This window comes from Hevea brasiliensis, chromosome 2, assembly GCF_030052815.1.
Source record: "Hevea brasiliensis isolate MT/VB/25A 57/8 chromosome 2, ASM3005281v1, whole genome shotgun sequence".
Lineage (NCBI taxonomy): Eukaryota > Viridiplantae > Streptophyta > Magnoliopsida > Malpighiales > Euphorbiaceae > Hevea > Hevea brasiliensis.
The window spans coordinates 1,594,747-1,613,476 of NC_079494.1; the positions used below are offsets into that span (position 1 = coordinate 1,594,747).

The window sequence follows — 18,730 nt, forward strand, 5'->3', positions numbered from 1 at the left end:
TGCTAAACATATATTAATACAAGTATTTTCATTGAATTAAATATATTTTTTTTTCATTTATGTATGTCTTTTTTTTTATATTGACTGCAATTAAATCATAGTTATATAGCTTATTACGTTACGTAGCATTTTTATTAATGAGATAATAATTTAAATTAGTAAAAGTTAAAAAGTTTAAAATTTAATTGATAATTTTCATATTATAGATAAAAGTATAAAAATTTAAAAAGTATGAAATTTTTTTTAAGTTATCTCTTGTGAATTGAGATAATAATTAAGTTAAATGAAATATTAATAAATAAATTAAAATAAATTAAATTAAAATTTTAATTTAATTTTTTTAAAATAATTATTATAATTGAATAAAACTTTTTAAAATATTCAATAAAAATAATTCATATAATTAATTTATGAGACTCTTTTATAAAGAATATAGTTTTCCTAACCGATAAAAAAAATCCAATAAAAAGCACAATTCATTTTTTTTTTTTTTTCTTTTTTAGAGGATAAACATATTTCGCTCTTTGCAAGTATGCTGAAACATGGACTTGGGTGAGAAGACGTGCTAGCTAGCTTGTGATTGCATCTCTTCTCCTCTTTCGAGGAGAAACACATGGGAAAGTTTAGAAGCTTCACGGGCACAAACTCCCTAGAAGAAGAATTTTTCCTTCCCCAACAAATTTATTTTTCAGAATTTTCCCTTCCCCAGTTAACCATTGACTTAATGCCAACAATGTAATTTTACAAGTACTCCCACCTCTTAGTTTCTTGGAGGCGAACACGAATAAACAGAGCATTTCCATTTCTTGCCATACGTAGCAAATACCATGGACTGCCAACTATTAAAATAAAACTGACAACAGTACACCATCGTACAGACTCCAGTACTGTGATCATTGATCCACTTCTACATTTTAGACTCTGACATTTTGAGTCTCTAGTGAATCTGAATGCTCTTCAATGAGATAAACTCGCTACCCACGACATCAAATGGTTGGTTTACTCCTACATCCAATAGTGCTAGGTTTCAACTTCAATTAAAGATTTTCTAGACCCAGAAATCTACTACTTCCCTATTACACAAAGATGGGAGGTTTTCTATAAAATATTAAGGCTCAATCTGAAGGTGTAAAGCAACAGTTGTAGTTTGAAGCCACCTTATCATGATTAGGCATCCACGTAGTTGCCATTACTGGTTCTCTCATTTGAAATGGGAGGGGCCACCCTTATCATGGTACTTTGAATCAAGGCTATCATCTGCACAAATATGAAAGATCATTAAATAGTGAACAAAAATAAATCTGATAGCAATAATTAGCTTGTTTATATACACTCGTCTGATTCTCACTTCCCAACTATGATGCAATTTGGATGCATAAATCAAAACCTAAGGATTATCAGGATCTAGATCCTTCAAAATAATTTGACTTGCCACAAGAGAATCCACTTCAAGCATAACTTTCTTCAATCCTAAATTCCACGCAAGGGGCAATGTAGAAAAATTTCCCCACAGTTAAGCTCTCATTTATTTATGCAGCCTTTACCCTGCTTTTTCGTAGAGAGGTCTTTTCCATGATTCAAACTCTACTCAAAGAACAACCTAACAGATTCCAAAATAAAAAACTAAATGTTGCATCTAGGGCCACCTTCAATATATATCAACCACGAAGGTAATAAATTGCAAACCTAGAATCTCTGGGCTGGGGGAAGATTGAGTTCCAAGGTTTACAACTTTCTCTTATGCTTTCTGTTCATACTAAGATGCAGGTGAAGTGACAGGCAATTCACAAACTGCACTCACAGGATTGAAAATTAGGCTGTGAATATTCGCAAGTTCAGTTGATCAAAGGGTGTTCTCGCACTTTTATGTGCATGCTTGGTTTGTCCTCATAAGAGACTCTAATACGAGGCTTCAAATGAATCATCAAAACTATACTGGCATGGCCTGCTTGCGCATCGCTTAGGGTCAACTTTAAGAACAGAATTGTTTTTTGCTGGGTCTGGCCCTAGATACACCAATACTACTTTAGACAGAGTAATCTATCCATTAGAGTGATATGAGGAAGGTTGTTATTTACAAGTTGCACCTCATAGCTTATTTAGGAACATAGAGAGCTTGGTCAGGAAACAAAAGGCTGCAACATGCATACTAGAATAATTTAAAAGCCCTTACCGATGCAAGTCCGGCGCACATAATACTGAAACCAGGGAAATGAAATGGTGCACTTTCAGATAGGAACAAAGCTGGGAAACAATTCAAACTTATTAGCTTTGATGACGTTTGGGCCTGACAATATTATCAAATTAATCTTCTAAATCACCTGTTAAAGGAGAGAACACTAAGGGAGAAACAACATTGGCAAAGGAACCTATGCCTGAGATGCACCCTTGAGCCTTACCCTAGAAAAAGGAATTATTAATATCATTATGACAAAAAGGACAGTAGAAAAGGCAGGAGACTTGGGAAATTCACTTGAACAAAGCAAATTAATATGCCTAAGAAGAGAGCACTTCATGCATCTTGAGATCAGCTTTCTTTTTCTAAGCAAAATCTTTTTTTTTTCTCTTCATTTGTCAGCGTGGCCAGAAAGATATTTTTCAACAAAAATGATTCGATTATTTTGATTGTTATAAAAACATGTCTTTTACAGGGATATTTAATAATCCATACATACTGTCAAACATAATCTTCCCACCAAAACCTTAAAGCCACTTTTCAAGAGTTCTACCTGCTCAGAGGTCCCAACTTGCTTCGATACAATGGTCCGCATCTGCAAATCATTTTAAAAATGATATTCAGAAATTGAACAAATAACAACTTCATGATGAGAAATGAAGTAAGAAACTCACGCATGGTTGTGAAAACACAAACAAAATGGAGAGCATAGCAGCAGCATAAGGAACCTATCAGCTTTTGAAATGTTAGCAACCAAGACCTAATACAAGTTATCTAAAGAACAGACTAGAAACAATCAATAACATTAATAAAGACGACTATGCTGTTAAAAAAATTAAAGTTCCCGAAAATGAAAGGAAAGGGCTTGCTGTAGCTAGATAAGTTTCAAAGACATACCCAGAAGGACCATGCAATGCTGTAAAGAAACGTCTGCACGAAAGGCCAAAATTACTATGATTAAATTTGTTTTTGTTTAAGAAGTTGATAGTGAAATGCACAAACGGGCATCGGAACTAATGTCAATGGCACCATTCAAAAGAAAAGTAGGAAACTCAGATCATCACAATATAAATAGATAATAAATTATATAGATTATAGATAACAAGGTCCTTACATGTGCACATGTAAAAAAGAGCCCTATTGAGAGCAACCTTGCCTCTCCTAAAGCAGGAGCCAGTATGGGCATGAGAAGTAACTGCAAGTTCAGTACAACTTTCAGATCAACATAAAATGAATGAAGGATTATATTGCACAACAGAATATATTAACACAATAATGTCACTAAATTTGAGACATATTGGAAACTATACCTGTGAAATGGTCCCAGCAATCCCAGAAATTACCATTAAGTCAGCAAACTGATTCTTATTAAAGTGAAAACGAGCCTTTAAGTAGTACTGCATAGGAAAGAAAAAGAAAAGAATCTAATTTCAACACCTTGCTCTACAAAATACTCAATAATTTGCTTTATCCAGCACTATTGCGGCGAGACAAAACATGAATTTAACCTTAGTTTAAAAAACTAAAAGCCCATGCCCACACCCAAAACACTGAAGATCTCTAAGGTAAGGGCATTAATCTGTTCAGACTTGTATACTTGCAGCTTGTTTGTGTTTATTTGGCGCTGAAGGCATATGTAGGACTAGGACTTCAAATCCTAGGTATGCATTTATATTGCAGATAACTTTCTAAAAACAAAATACTGATTCACATTTATACAAAGCCTCTTGCTGCAGCCCACAACTTACAGAACTATGACTAGGGGTCACTGCCTCCCACTCATAAATGCAGTAACATACAATGTCAGGCCATTGCAAAGGGATCACAGAGGGCACATTTCCATTTTCAAAAAGTCCTTTGATAAGCCACAGCCAATGAATTGGTAGTTACGTTCTTATACTATTATTTAACTGATGCTTACCAAGTTCGCTGTAGATCACCATCAACAACAAACCGATTTGCTCTTTTTAACAAACCATCAAGTGCACCCCAAATTTGATTGTTATCTTGAATAAAATAATTTCACTGATCAAGAGATTTCCAGGACATCTGTCCAAAATTGAAGTAGAGAAAGTATTATCTAAAGATGGCCAGAATTGGAACATTGTCCTCCAGTATTGCCTTATAGCCTATTATGCCTACCTAAGTTTGTTTATGCAATAAAACCTGAGCTAGTTCAAGCTAAGCTGGCTTGAAAATAGGAGTACAAAAGACCGTCATGAATATCTTGAAACCAGTACCTGTTAGATGTTCAAAGCACTTCAACATTACCTTTCACACATAAATCTTTAAACCTCTAACTGACTGGTTTTGAACCTGAAACAACAATGTGGACAAAAGTCCGCAGAAACTATGGCCATTCCTATAAATGCAAGTCTACTTTGTATGAATTAGGAAGGTACCATTAACGAAGAATTAAGGCCATGTTCCGAAAGATTGATGAAGAACGCAACGACAGCAGCTCGTGACAAAGTAACACTGCGAATAAACATTTGTGCATAATTATTTGAGATCAAAAGCAAAGAACTCCCTGAAACTGTAACGAGTTACAGCGTAAACAAACATATAACATTTCATTGGCATAAGATTTATCAGTCTTCTGGATGCAGATACAAATATTGCTACCCAGACAACCATGCCATTTGGTGCTGATTACAAATATCACCCAAAGTAAGTTTCGAGCAATTTAGTCAGAAGAATTTGAAAATTTCCCTTCAAACGGTATCAATTGATCAAAATTACGATTCTTCAAAGCTAGATAAATCAGAATTAAAAAAAAAAAATAGAAACACCCACTAACCTGCTCTTAAGCAAGCAAAGCATATCCTCCAAGGAAGGCATGGTTTTAAAAATCTGCACTTTCTTACTTGAATTTCCAATCGCATCAACTTTTCTCTTTCCACTGGAGAGTATTGGTGTAGACAGGTTTCCATCAACGATTGAATCCTGAAGGAAAACCCTCATGTACACTAAGGCCACTATTGCCACTGAGGCCGAAACCTGATAAAATACATTGATTAGTCGATCAGCCATACATCGAAGATTTCAGCTTCTTTTAATAAGACAAAACTATAAAACAAAGAGACCTGGAAAGTGGAGGCAGTGGAGAGGAAACGAGTAGATAGTGTTCCACAAACGAACGCCGATGATCCAATCCCTGAAAGGATTCCAAACGCCGACGCTCGCAGCCCTTCAGGAACACTGTCTGCCTGAAAATAATTTGAAAGATAAATGGAAGGGAGACACAGGCGAGAATTGGAAGAGGTTTGGTTTGGAGGGAAAATGGAGATTAGAAACTTGTAAAGTGGGGTATGAAAAAGCCCACTTATCTTTGGGCCTGTACTCGTGTCTGTGGGCCGTGGCTTCCTAATTGGGCCTACATATGGCTAAAGAAGAGAGATTTACCACATAGGCGAGAGCAAGGCAGTGGACACTTCCTTCGCAAACCATGGCAGTGAGGGTCCTGAGCACATAATATGCGTAGAAGAAGTACTTACTTCTGCTGTATGCCAATGTTGCTGCAACCAATTTTTTATTACGCAAACTAAAATCAAATTTATATTAAATACACTTGAAAAAAAAATGCAGAGCAGCTAAAAAATTAACGTCAGCTATCAACTCAGTGGCCATTTTTTCTACAGCTATACCGTAGGGAATTGCTGTATTGTCAAAACTTCATAACTCGGTGTTTGATATTTAACTGCTTCGTTGCCGAGGAAGTAAAAGACAGGTGAACTGAGTTGAATTGATTGATTAGCAAGAATAATATATATAATATTTGATGCCGGTGATATAGGGGAAGGATTTGAATTGGACTAACACCTTGTTTGGATCGGTGAAAAAGAGAGAGAGAAAAAAAATCAAAAGTTGTTCATTTTTTTTTTTTTTAAGTTGTTCATAATTTAATAGCTTGAATAAAAAAAATTAAATATTTTCACTAATTTCAACTTCTAATATTGTGAATAATTATAGTAAAAAAAATATTAAAAAATTATTTATAATTAATATTTTTTTTATAATTAATAAAATAAATATTAATATTATGAGGTTTGAGTTAATCCATAATTACCTAAGGGAATTATGGCAAGACCCATTGGTACAGAAAGCAAAGCTTTCCTACCATATTTGTCCGACAGATTTCCTACCAAAGGCATCATCACCAGTGTCCCAAGCCCTATGATCTGCACAAAATCAGACATCATCTTGATTGCATAAAATCACTAAACGAGTAATCACAAATTAGTATAATTCATGTCACAAAAACCAGAGAGTAAACTAAGCTAAGGCTCCACTTGTGAAAATTTTCTAATATTTGGGTATTTAAAAAAAAGGATTAATGAAAAATTTTTTAAATTAATGCTCGAAAAATTTTTTAAATTTTTTTTATTTAAATATTTTAAAAAATAAATAAACGAAAAACATTTATGCAATTAAAAAGAAAATTACATTACTTTAAAGAAATTGATAATTTATTTTTTAAAAAAAATAAATTATTTTTTATTTTTTAAATTTTAATAATTTTATTAAAATATAAAAATATTTATAATATATATTATTAATTTAATATTATAATTAAATAATAAAAGATATTTTTATAAAAAATATCTTTTGATAAAAAAATTAATTTTTATATATAAATTATTTTTTACAAAAACAAACAAAACATTCATTTTTTATTTTTTAAATTTTAATAATTATTAAAATATAAAAATATTTATATAGATATATTATAAATACATATCATTTATTTATCATTATAATAAAATTACAACCAAATAATGACAATTTTGATGGAAAATATTGAAAGTTATTTTCTGCAAATCACAGAGAGTTTAAAAAGAAAAAATTTTAATTGGGTTACAAAGAAAAACAGAGATGGAGAGGATGATGATGACGACGACGATGATAACAAGGAAAAATGATGATTACGGCTTGTTGAAATCCGCTAAGAAAGATGGCGAAAGAGCACTCATCTTGTCCAGGACAAAGTGCAGCCATAGTAACATCGGTTATGGCTGGAACCACCATAAACATTGAGAAGTTGTAAAGAAAGATTGTCAAGTAGAGATGGCTTAACTTTTCCATATCTTCTCCTTCCTCTCTCTCTCTTTATTTCTTTCTTTACTTTAGCTCAAAAAAAACAAGAACAAAAGAAAGAAAGAGCAGCTAAAGTAAAAGAGCCAACCCGCAAGAAACGTCCATTTCAAATTCTGAGTACGTAACAAAAAGGAAAGTTGGGTGTTTTGTGTTTAGGCTGAAGTATTTTGTCATTAATCTCACTCTGGCAAATGCCTAAAAATGGAGAGTGGAGGTAGAGGTTAGTTTTTCTCTCTGCTGAAAACAAAAGTCTAGTGATGAACGACGTGGGTTTGAGAGACGAACCATGCTTATTATATCTATGTAAAGGCTAAACTTACTTCAAACTCTGGCTCTTGTTGTGTTGTTTTAAGAGGAATGGATTATGGTGGCAGACAAGGCAAGGCCTGCTTAACGTTATGCTTAGTTTGCACGTTCTTGCAGGAAAAAAAGGCCGTTTGAGTTTTGCATGCAGGTGAGGCAAGTCTGACGTAGGCCCATCTTTAAATTACTGGATTTGCAAGCCTAGCAAAGGATTTTGATTAGGCTGGGCTGGGCCACCCCTTCTACTATATCGCAACCTCATGCCATAATGCTGGGTGTGTGTCTGTTTGACTTGTGAGTTATGATATATACGTACAGAGGTTGAGTGGCAGTTTGTCCATAATGTTTATTTCAGGGCAACTTTGTCCATATCATTGCATATGGCGTAGAAAATGGGTGTGGTGAAATTGAATGGAAATTTCGTCTGATTTGGACACTGGAAGCTCTACTTGTGGGTCACTAGTCCTGCAGATCTCACGCTCACTCACCTTTTTAAAAACCTCTTATTTATGAATCACTTCCCAGAAATTTTAATTTTTATAAAATAAATTTAATTTGTTGAAAAGTAGAGAAAAAATAATTTTTCACTTTTCAAAAAATATACACTTACTCTTAATTAATGTTAATTTTTTGCACCTCCTGAGAATTTGAAATTCTCCAACTCATTTAAATTTATATTTTATGTTTAAAAGATGCATATGATAATTTCAAAATTAAAAAAAAAAGAAATATTTATGATAAGAAATTTATAAAAAAAAAACTAAAAAAGGAATAAGCCAATGATCTTAAAAGTACTTTATTGATATTAAAATAGTCGAGTTTTTGAGTTCAAGCAGCAAATCAACCAAGAAAGTAAAAATGGTCGTGGGGCAAAGATTTCATACTCCAGAGTTTAGACATGGAGCTTGGCAACTTGAGACTAGGTAGCTTCCAACATAGGAAAGAAATGAAACATCTAAGTTGCAGAATTCTTCAAATGAGCTTTAGTGGACAAACTCACAAACGAGTTACAAACATGTACTACTCAAGTCTAGACTCTAGAGTCATCATCTAAACAGAGAACAAGAAGTAATGCTAATAAGCGTGAAATTTGCAGATCCAGGAAATAAGAATACTTGCTGCATATTAAAAAAGGTACTAGAAAGGAGAAGGAAAGTAACAGAGAGATCAATAAGTTTACAGAGCATACCGCTTGTTGGAATCCTGTTAAGTAGATGGCTAATGAACATTCATCTTTTCCAGGACAAAGCGCAGCCATTGTAACGTCGGTGATGGCAGGGCTCACCATGAATGAAGAGATGTTATGCAGAAAAATTGTCATAAAAAGATGGCTTAAACCTGACAATTTTTCCATATTGTCTGGAGAGTAGAGAGAAGAGGAGCTAAAGAAACTAACTTATCACTCCCAGACTAATAAATGAGCCTACAAGCTAGTAGAGATGTTCTTGAAGGCTCACATGTAATGCGCCCTTTGCTATTTATATTTCTAGGTAAATTGAAAAATATATTCCGTGCATTAAAAAAATATATTATTTTTTTAAGAAAAAAAATTATTTTTCATTAAATTATGGAAAATGGTGTCACGTCATTATGAGTATACATACACTAATTGTACTAAATAATTTCCCATATTTGTATATTTCACAAGGGTAGAATGCCCTAAAAAATTATCCTTTTTAAACTTAAATCCTGTTAATATTATTAAAATCTGAACCTATCTCAAATTCGATTAAAATTTATTCTCAATTACTCAAATCCAATCCAAAATCTGATTATTATTATCCGAAAAAAAAAACTCCAACCCATTTAATTTTATATATTTTAATTAATATTTTACATAAAAATTTATTGTAATTAGTAATTTTATAAAATATTTAAATTACATTTTATATAAAATAAAATATATAAAAATTTATAAATATTATTATAAAAAATATATATTCATATAAATGGGTTTGGGTAACGAATACTTAACAAGTAAAACATGAACCCAATTCAAACATGTCACAGATATTATTTTTCAAATCCAAACTCATCCCAAACTTGATTATATAATATACAAACTCATTCTATTATAATTCGATTGGATTGAATACCCATAAAAATTCAACCCGTTACTATCCTTAGTCTACAATCTTAATAAATTACTGTATACTCTTAGTATACATGCTTTATTAATCACTCAAAACCGTAAATTCTATCCTTCTAAATCAAGTTATAACTATTTTTTTTTAGTGTTCGGTGCACTAAATGTATTGGGTAATTTGCTTTACAACCTTTATATGTACAATCGAAAAGATTATTTAGTGCCCTTAAAGTAAATACACATTTAAATTTTGGAACATAAATAATATCCTCTCTCGTTGATATAGAATTCATTATCCACATTAGGTGATGAAGGATGCGTAGCTTGTAAGTTCATGCAAGAAAAACATTTCCCCTACTCCCGGTTTAATTTAGTGCCAATTTTGGACGCATGCAAAGGGTCATTACGCAATGAGGCGTGCAAGCTTGAGCCAGGCTCACTGAAGTTGGTTGCTCAAGAAAACCCAGATGATGAAGTTTCAAACTGTAAATCTTAACAAAAATAATAATAATAATAATAATAATCAAACTATTATATAGTCTTCAAGATTGAAAGATTTCGAATTTAAATTTAAATAAAAATTAATAAAAACCCAATGTTAGCATAATTATAACAATTAGCATAATTATAGCAATTATAATTATAATTATGCTAACACCCAAAATTTTTCAATCCAAAAACTTGGTTCTTTATTGTGTGTTTAATGTTTTCTTTTTTTTTTTATTTATTTATTAGGTTTGTGTTAAAATTGGTGATGTGTAGATGGAATTAGCTAAATTCAGTACACTTCTTGTTATGAAGTCTTTCTGCTTGTCTAGTAACTTTGTAACACCCCAAAATTTTAAATTTTATGAGCATTTTTAGTATTTTAATTTTATTTAAATTTTAGGAATTTTTTTGAGATTTTTCGAATTTTAAAAATCGGGTTCGATTTTCCGAAAATATAAACTTTGATGATTTTTAAAAATTTATTTAAAGACCACGTGGCAAAACTAAAAATATATTTGGAGTCTACGTATTTTTCTGAGTTTTCTGGAATTTTTTCAGAATTTTTGGACCTCGTTTTCGGTCCCGAGGCAGAGTAAAAATTTAAAATTTTGTATTCTAAATCGAACCAGCCGAATCGAACCGGACCGGATCGGACCGATCGAATCGGACCGGCTTTTTCCTTCTTCCCTTTTTCTTCCCCGCGGGCGACGTTCCCTCTCCCTTTTCTCTCTCTTTTCTCTCTCCTCCTCCTCCCGTCACGGCCACCGCCTCCTGCGTCCCCACCTCACGGCCGCCGCCTCCAAGTCGGCCCGGACGGCCGCCCCAAACGGCCGGAAATGCGCACGAATGCCCCCCCTGCGCGCGCGGCGTTTCGGCTTCCCCGGCCAAATTCGGCTGATCCGGCCACCAATTGGACCGGGTCTTGTGTCTAAAATCATCTACTCGACGAGAGCTTTCCATAGACACCAAGAACGCCGAAATCCATCGAGCGGTTTGTCCGATTTTTGCTCGGGAAGATTTTAGCCCATTTCGACTTTTGGGCTAGATTTCTCAAAAACCGTGAATTCCACGAGAAAACCGAGGCTACCAGCACGCTCCATTCGTCGAGAGCTTCGCAACGACATAAATTTTGAATTTTTTCGACACCGTTTTTCGGTGGGTCCCACGGAACTTCGCAGTGTTTTTTCGAGCATTAAATGAGCTTAGAAAATTCTGAAAAATTTATGTACTAACCCCCGTATTATGAGCTTCGTGTAGGTATCCTCAATTCGAGGAAATTCGGCGATTGGCCGGATGCGCAAATTTCGAGCCGCATGCACTGCACGGAAAAGTCTCCGAATTGGACCGAGGCTTTGGCTAGCCCCCCATTGTCAGACGTTCCGAGAGCGTTCCCGAAGTCGAAATTGGCAAAGGTAAACCCGAACCTTGTTTTTACGTAATTTTCTAGTGCTTAAATAGGATTAAAAATCCATAAAATATTCGTGGTAGCTTAGAAAATTACGATTCTTTTTGCAATAGCTTAGTAATATTGCTAAGGACCGCAGGGCAAAGTTTTATAATTTTTAGAGCTTGTTTGGGCAGTTTTTGCAAAAATGATCAATAATAAGGACTAAATTGAAATTTTGCGTATTGTGATGGATGATTGATTTGATGGGCCCAGGAGGGGCTGTGTGATATGATTGAACTGTGGATATATGGATTGTGAATATAGAAGTGTGTTTTGAGCCATTTTGCAGGTTGGGTAGGTCCTAGGTATAGGAGAGACTCTGCCGGATTTTCGGCACGACTTAGGACGTATTAGTCTTTTTCTTTGTTTGTATTGAGTCAAATTTATTAAATTGTAATAAAATTGTCAGGTGAGCCGGGACAGCCTTCTTCCTCCGCCCAGCCACCACAGTGATTGTCGTCAAGTCTGTGAGTATAATATTAATTTTAATTGTAATTTCGATATTATTATATGTTCAAGCATGCCCATGCATCACTTATATGCATATATATATGTAGTTAAACTCTAGGCACGATTTATGTTGCATTCATAACTGTTGATGTGCCATGGATGTTGTTGTGGTAATTTGGAAGCGGTGTATGCGTTGGCGTGCGTGTGATGTGGTGTGGACTATGGATAGGGCGGGGTAGTCACGGCGAGTAATTGTTGGGACCCGATCCTTCGAGGGTAGTCACGGCTTGAGTAATTCGCTGGGACCCTCGATTTGGTTATTAAGTGGAAGTCCGAGCTTGAGTAATTCGCTGGCACCAGGTTGGATTTAAGAGAGCTGTATAGGGGATCAGCTCCCATATGTTATGATTGATACTACAGGGTGTGTGAGTGCTCCAAATTACCTTTTTGATGCTATGATGTGAATTTATTGCTGATGTTGCATTTCATTCCACAGGTTGCATTAGTTTTAGATAGTTATAGAGAATATGGTTAAAATTGATATTTTACTCTCTGAGTCGAACGCTCACTCCTGTTCAAAAATTTTTACAGGCCACAGGAGGATATTTTATTCTGGGTTAACCTGCTTTTTTACCTCGCAGGTTGTTTATCAATATTTGTGTAATTTTATTTACTCCTAGAATTTCCGCATGTGTTAGCAGTAATTATTTGAATTTAGTCTGTAATATTATTATCATGTTGGACCTGTAAACTTAATATTCTCTGTCTGTTTTGATGGATTGGATGAGGGAGCTGAGCTCCCATTTATTATTATGTTGATAAGTATGTGGAGGGTGAGCTGAGCTCCCCAATTGACTATATATTGTGTTTACAGGTCAGGTGAGTCGAAAACTCCCCGTTGGTGAGTCGAACCCTGTCCGTTTGTTTTCTTGAAATTGGGCCCAAATGGGCCTTAGAGTTGGGTTAATGAACAGTTAGGCTTACTACGAGCCTCGGGGGCTTTAGGCTGGCCCAGGTCCTAGTGCCGGTCCGGCCTATAGGTTGGGTCGTGACAAACTTCATTTAACCAAGTTAAGCTATTAAGCTAAGAGATCAAAAAAGAATATTGATTCCATCAATTATCAATCAACATGTTGAAATGTAACCTTTATAAAGAAGCAACCCTTAATTAAAAAATTTCCTAAAAAAATAAAAAAAAAGTGATAATTAAAATATAAATGAATAAGAAGAAAGGCTAAATGAATCAATTTACTTTCAGTGAAGAGTCAAAGAAGTCCAATGAGTTCCTGTATTTTCTAATTAAGGCTAAATAAGTACAAATTTAATAAAATATATTTTTTAATAATAAAACATTTTTTCCTAATTTTAAATACTAAAAAATATTTTTTTAGCTTTAATTAAAATAAAATTAAAAAAATTGAAAAACATGATGAAAATTTTGTTTAATATTAAAATTATTATTTTTAATATTATATAATTTAAAACCAAAAAAAAATATTTTATTGGGTATTGATTTATTTAGCTTTAATTATAAAGCACAAAAAATTTATTTGATCTAAAATATTATTTTAATCTTATTTAGTCCTTGAGTAAAAGTAAAGAAACTTATTTTATTATTTTTCCTAAAAGAATCAGATTACTCAAACTATTTTAGCAAATTGAGTTAAGCTCAAACATTATATTGTACTTTACTCCATCAACTTATACGCCTAATTGGAACTTTCTTTGACTTCATTGCGTACTCTTCTAATACTAAGACTTGTTTCAGAGGCAAAGAGAAAAAGAAAGACCCTTCCCCATACTGATTTACATGATAACGGTGCAATATTTGTATATATAATGAATGTATTTTAATTATTGATTATAATAAGATTTATTTAAAATATATTATAATAAAATTATTGATTATAATTAGATCTACAACTTGACACCAATCACAACAAAAAATCAGCAATGCTACCCGTTCTCTTTAGGACACGAAGCAATCAGATCTGAGTCATGCACCATCAAAAGAGCCATTCTAAGTTCCACTGAAGAGAGTTGCAAGGCAGACCTTTAAAAAAATTAGTACACACAATAGGAGAGTCAGACCATGGAATCCACGAAGCTGGCTAGAGAAGTCATTAAACGACATCTGCAAACCGCACCAGTGAGGGATATGGGGTGACATTAATAACCTTGATTGTTGGTGACTCATTCACACCATTAAATCTAAAATATTATAATGCGTTGGCTGGATTTATTAAATTGGTAGGCCTACTGAAAATGGGGGATTATAAGTTTCGAAAATCAATTTGTAAATATTAAAATGTTGGCCCTCATGGATATTGGATTTTGTTCTTTTGAAATTCCAAGTTTCAGCAAGACTTCAGGCTTGCTAGCTTCTGCGACCTAAGACTCTCGTGTTAGAATTCGGCCTTTCCATGTTCGACTTTAGCCCATCTCTCAGCAACAATGTATGGGTCTTACCAGGCAATGACATGACATCACATTAGATATGCTATCATTGAATTCAAAATTAAAATAAAATAAATTCAATGTATAATTAAAATTAATTTTAAATCAAATCAAAATAATATAATTTGTCTTAATTTAAAATTAATCTTTTTTAAAAATAAAAATAGTAAATAATTATATTTAATTAAAGTTGAAATTTAACTGAAATCATTTTAATTTAATATTATTTATCTATATTTATATTACATGTAAACGTGAGAAAATAATATATTATGATATATAATGCCACGACCCAACCTATGGGCCGGACCGGCACTAGGATCTGGGCCAGCCTAAAGCCCCCGAGGCCCGTAGTAAGCCTAACTATTCCTCAACCCATGAATAGGCCCATAATTTAGGCCCAATATGCATATGAAATAATTTAAATTAAGCTGTTATAACTATATTTCGGGCCAACTTAGCCCAGTAATTATCAGAAACTAAAATTAGGGGAGCCCAGCTCAACCCTGTTACACCATTTACAAACTATTTAAAACTCATAAAAATTTTTCATTTGTTAATACAAAAACTTAAGTTCATGCAATCCCTGACAGGATTAATGCTACTACTAGTACATGCGGAGTTCTAAATTACAAATTTAGAGAATAATAATACAATTAAGTAATCTTTTCATAACCTGAGAGAAAAGGGACAGGTTATTCTGAAAAATGTCTCCTCCTGTGGCCTGGAAAAATATTGAACAGGAGTGAGCGTTCGACTCAGAGAGTAAAATATCAATTTTAACCATAATCTCTATAACTATCTAAAGCTAATGCACCCTGTAGAGTGAAATGCAACACCAGCAATAATTTCACATCATAACAGCAAAAAGGTAATTTGGAGCACTTACACATCGAATAATATCAATCATAATATATGGGAGCTGATCCCCTATACAGCTCTCTTAAATCCAACCTGGTGCCAGCGAAGAACTCAAGCCGGACTTTCGCTTAATAAACCAAATCGGGTTCCAGCAAAGAACTCAAGCCGTGACTACCCGAAGGACCGGGTCCCAGCGAAGATCTCAAGCCGTGTCTACCCGTCCTATCCATAGTCCACACCACATCACACGCACGCCAACGCACGCACACTGCTCCAAATTACTACAACAATATTCATGGCACTTTAACAGTTATAAATGCAACATAAATCGTGCATAGAGTTTAACTACATAGATATATGCATATAAGTGATGTATGGGCATGCTTGAACATATAATAATATCGAAATTACAATTAAAATTAATATTTTACTCACAGTACACCGATGACTATTGTGGCTGCTGGATGCAAAAAAATAGCTGACCTCGATCACCTAATAATTAAATTATAAATTTATTAGTACTAAGTTAAGATAAAACTCTAAAGAGGCAATAGACAGCCTAATTTATGCCGGAAATCCGGCAGAGTTTCCCCTATACCTGGGACCTACCCAACCTGCAAAAAGGCTCAAAATACACTTCTATATCTGCCAATCACACAATCACAACTCAAGCATATCACAAGGCCCCTCCTGGGCCTACCCCAACAGACAATACTCAAAATCTTAAAAATTATGTTTTAGTCTCTGTAATTGACATTTTACAAAAATCCACTCAAACAAGCTCTAAAAATTCTAAAATTTTGCCCCGCGGTCCTTAATAATATTACAATACTATTGCAAAAGGAATTATAATTTTTCGATCATCCACGAATATTTTATGAATTTTATTCTAAATCGATATTAGTCGAAAATGAGCGACTTAGAGTTCGAGTTTACCTGTGCCAATTCTGACACCTGAAACGCGTCCAGAATATCTGAAAATGCTAGGATTGACTGTAATATTGACCGCGTTCTGAGACCGGCTGCCGGGCTGCCGGATCTTGCTAAAAATGTGGTCCTGGCGCCGGTGAGCCATCCTCCATCCGATCGCACCTAAATAAAATCCAAATTTTGTTAATAATTATCCTAAAATTATTTTTAAAATTTGGGAATCGAAAAAGTTCGAAAATCTCACCAAGCGATCTGGATCGTCTGATTATCGCCTTTTTCAAACGGTGTCCGATCGGAGTGGGACCAGTCCTATCTCGAAGATCTCGTCGTCCTGAGTCTATCGGTGGCCTCGGATTTCCGATCCGGTCGGTCGCCGAGCGATGGTGATAGCAGAAACCCATATGATTTTCTTCCAACTTTCCCTCGTCGGTTCTCTTTCCTCCGGCCACCAAACGGGGTGCCACTGGTCTCATCTGAAAGTTCATCATCTTGGGAGTCTGTGGCACTTGAAATCATCGGAAATGGCTGCCGGAGTCGGCCGGGGCGACATCGCGAAGTCGAGCCCCTGCTGCGCACTCTCCCTCTCTCCTCTCTTTCCTCTCTCTTGCTCTCTCTTTCTGCTTCTGCTCGGTCTTTGTCGAGTCTAGTGGTTGCTCAGGCACCTGGAGACCAACGATACCTCGCAGACCGATGCTAGTGGGACAAAAAAAAAGGGAGGGAGAAAGTGAGGGGGAGAGAGAAATGGGGTGGGGGAGTGCTGCGTTTTTTTCTTTGTTTCTGTAGTTTTTTTTTTTTTTTTTCTGGGGTGTTACATATAAATATTGAAAGGGAACATTAGATTTTTTTAAAATATTTTTCGTTATTTATATTATTTATAAAAATACAAAAAAATATAGCAATAGATGTGAATTTGTCACTAATAATATAAATTATTGACAGTATATCTATAGCTAATTCGTATGAAAATATTGTTAATAAATTTTAGTGACAATAAAATTGTCGCTAATACTTTAATAATGAAAAGCTTATTTATATTAATCTGTCGCTAATACATGTATTTAATTCATACAAAGTTGTCGCTAATAATAATATTAATAATAAAAGGTTATTTTATGGTAAAAGGTTTTTTTTTTATTTTGCAATTATATCTTTTTTCTTGGAAAATTTTAGCTTGAATTTAAAAAAATTTTAAACACAATTAAATTGTTGATGTAACGTGATTTCTAACAGTTAATCTGACCTAATTTTAACTTTTGACCCTTTTTTAATGAATTGATATATAATAATTTTAATTATTAATTTATTTTAATTTTTGCGATTAACTAAATTAATAAATATTTAAAATCAATATGAAATTCTCAAAAAATAAAAGAATTTGCTATAATAGTAAAAAAATTGAAAAGAAATTAAATAATAAAAAAATTAGAGAGCATAAATTATTAATCTTAATAAGATTGGTATTTTGAATCGGCTTAAACAAAATGAAAAATATTATTAATAAATAAAAATACATATTTATTTTATAAAAAAATAATATATATTATTTACTTAAATATATACCACTAAAATATAATGATTTTATTATTTATATGTTTTCAAGGTTTTAATTTACACTCTTACTTTATTTTTTTTGTTTTATTATATTATTATACTTACATTAAAAGAATATTTTTATTAATTTTAAAATTTATTAATTAATTAATATAAAAAAATTATGTACGATAAATCTAGGCACGTTAAAAAATTTTAATTTATAATAAAAGAGAAGAAAAAGATGTGATTAAAGTGAATATTCTTTCTTTCGACCGTTGTAAAGAAAGGAATATACTTTATGACATTAAAAATTAAAAAGAAAATAAAGAGAAATGCAATAAAGCAGCGAGAAAATTTGCATATCCAAAGGCCAAAAAGTATCTTTTCAGAATCGGAAGTGATGCTTTTGGTGAAAGGCAGGAAAGTGAAAGCTGCAATTCAAAAGAAGCTTCCATGTTGGTGCCAATCTACTAAGCTACCGTCATTCACCATCTTCGGCTTAGGATCTTTTTAGATGTTGTGAATGAATAAGTAACAGAGGATAAAAGAAGGGGAAGAGTATCGAAGATTATAATAAAATAAATTTTATATTTAAGAAATAGTAAATTAATAAGAAAATAAAAATAAATAATTTAATTAAATTTAATAAGTTTTAGTTATATAAATATTAAAATATTAAAATATTTGTTTACAATTTTTTTTACAATCATATTTAAATGATTTTTTTTGAAAAGTAATTTTAATCTTTTAATTTAAATAGCAAACAGGTACTTAGACATCTATTTGTGTTACTGTTAACTGAATTTTTTTTAAAATATATTCATTAAAGAATATAAAATAAATAATTTAAAATTAAATTTTATTAATTTTAATCATAAAAATATTGAAGTAATAAAACATA

The 18,730-nt window shown here is 33.1% G+C and overlaps 1 protein-coding gene across 7 annotated transcripts; it reads right to left on the reverse strand.

The window, feature by feature from the left end:
• Nucleotides 1–650: 650 nt before the first annotated feature.
• Nucleotides 651–9,018, reverse strand: LOC110661031 (uncharacterized). Of its 7 annotated transcripts, none has more exons than XM_021819524.2 (14): nt 8,766–9,018; nt 6,246–6,357; nt 5,582–5,694; nt 5,263–5,385; nt 4,977–5,176; nt 4,579–4,654; nt 3,487–3,573; nt 3,291–3,371; nt 3,074–3,106; nt 2,851–2,904; nt 2,730–2,771; nt 2,322–2,400; nt 2,174–2,244; nt 651–1,257 (listed from the first exon to the last, which is right to left on the reverse strand). In XM_021819524.2, the coding sequence occupies exons 1-14, from the start codon at nt 8,928–8,930 to the stop codon at nt 1,168–1,170; spliced, it is 1,326 nt and encodes a 441-aa protein (XP_021675216.2). In that variant the 5' UTR covers nt 8,931–9,018; the 3' UTR covers nt 651–1,167. The 7 variants fall into 7 exon arrangements, 6 of the variants coding, with proteins under 6 accessions (XP_021675216.2, XP_021675218.2, XP_057987580.1 ...); XM_021819526.2 differs by lacking the exon at nt 8,766–9,018 and adding an exon at nt 7,106–7,625; XR_009142131.1 differs by lacking the exon at nt 651–1,257 and having other exon boundaries at nt 2,178–2,244; nt 2,851–2,911.
• Nucleotides 9,019–18,730: the final 9,712 nt, after the last annotated feature.

Bases quoted from the DNA above. Each gene is read 5' to 3' on its own strand.
- LOC110661031 (XM_021819524.2), bottom strand. From the start codon at position 8,930: ATGGAAAAATTGTCAGGTTTAAGCCATCTTTTTATGACAATTTTTCTG. The intron at 5,386-5,581 runs GTAAATCTCTCT...AATTATTTTCAG, and splicing joins GCCTTGCTCTCGCCTATGTG to GCAGACAGTGTTCCTGAAGG. The intron at 2,401-2,729 runs GTAGAACTCTTG...TCCTTTTTCTAG, and splicing joins AAGTTGGGACCTCTGAGCAG to GGTAAGGCTCAAGGGTGCAT.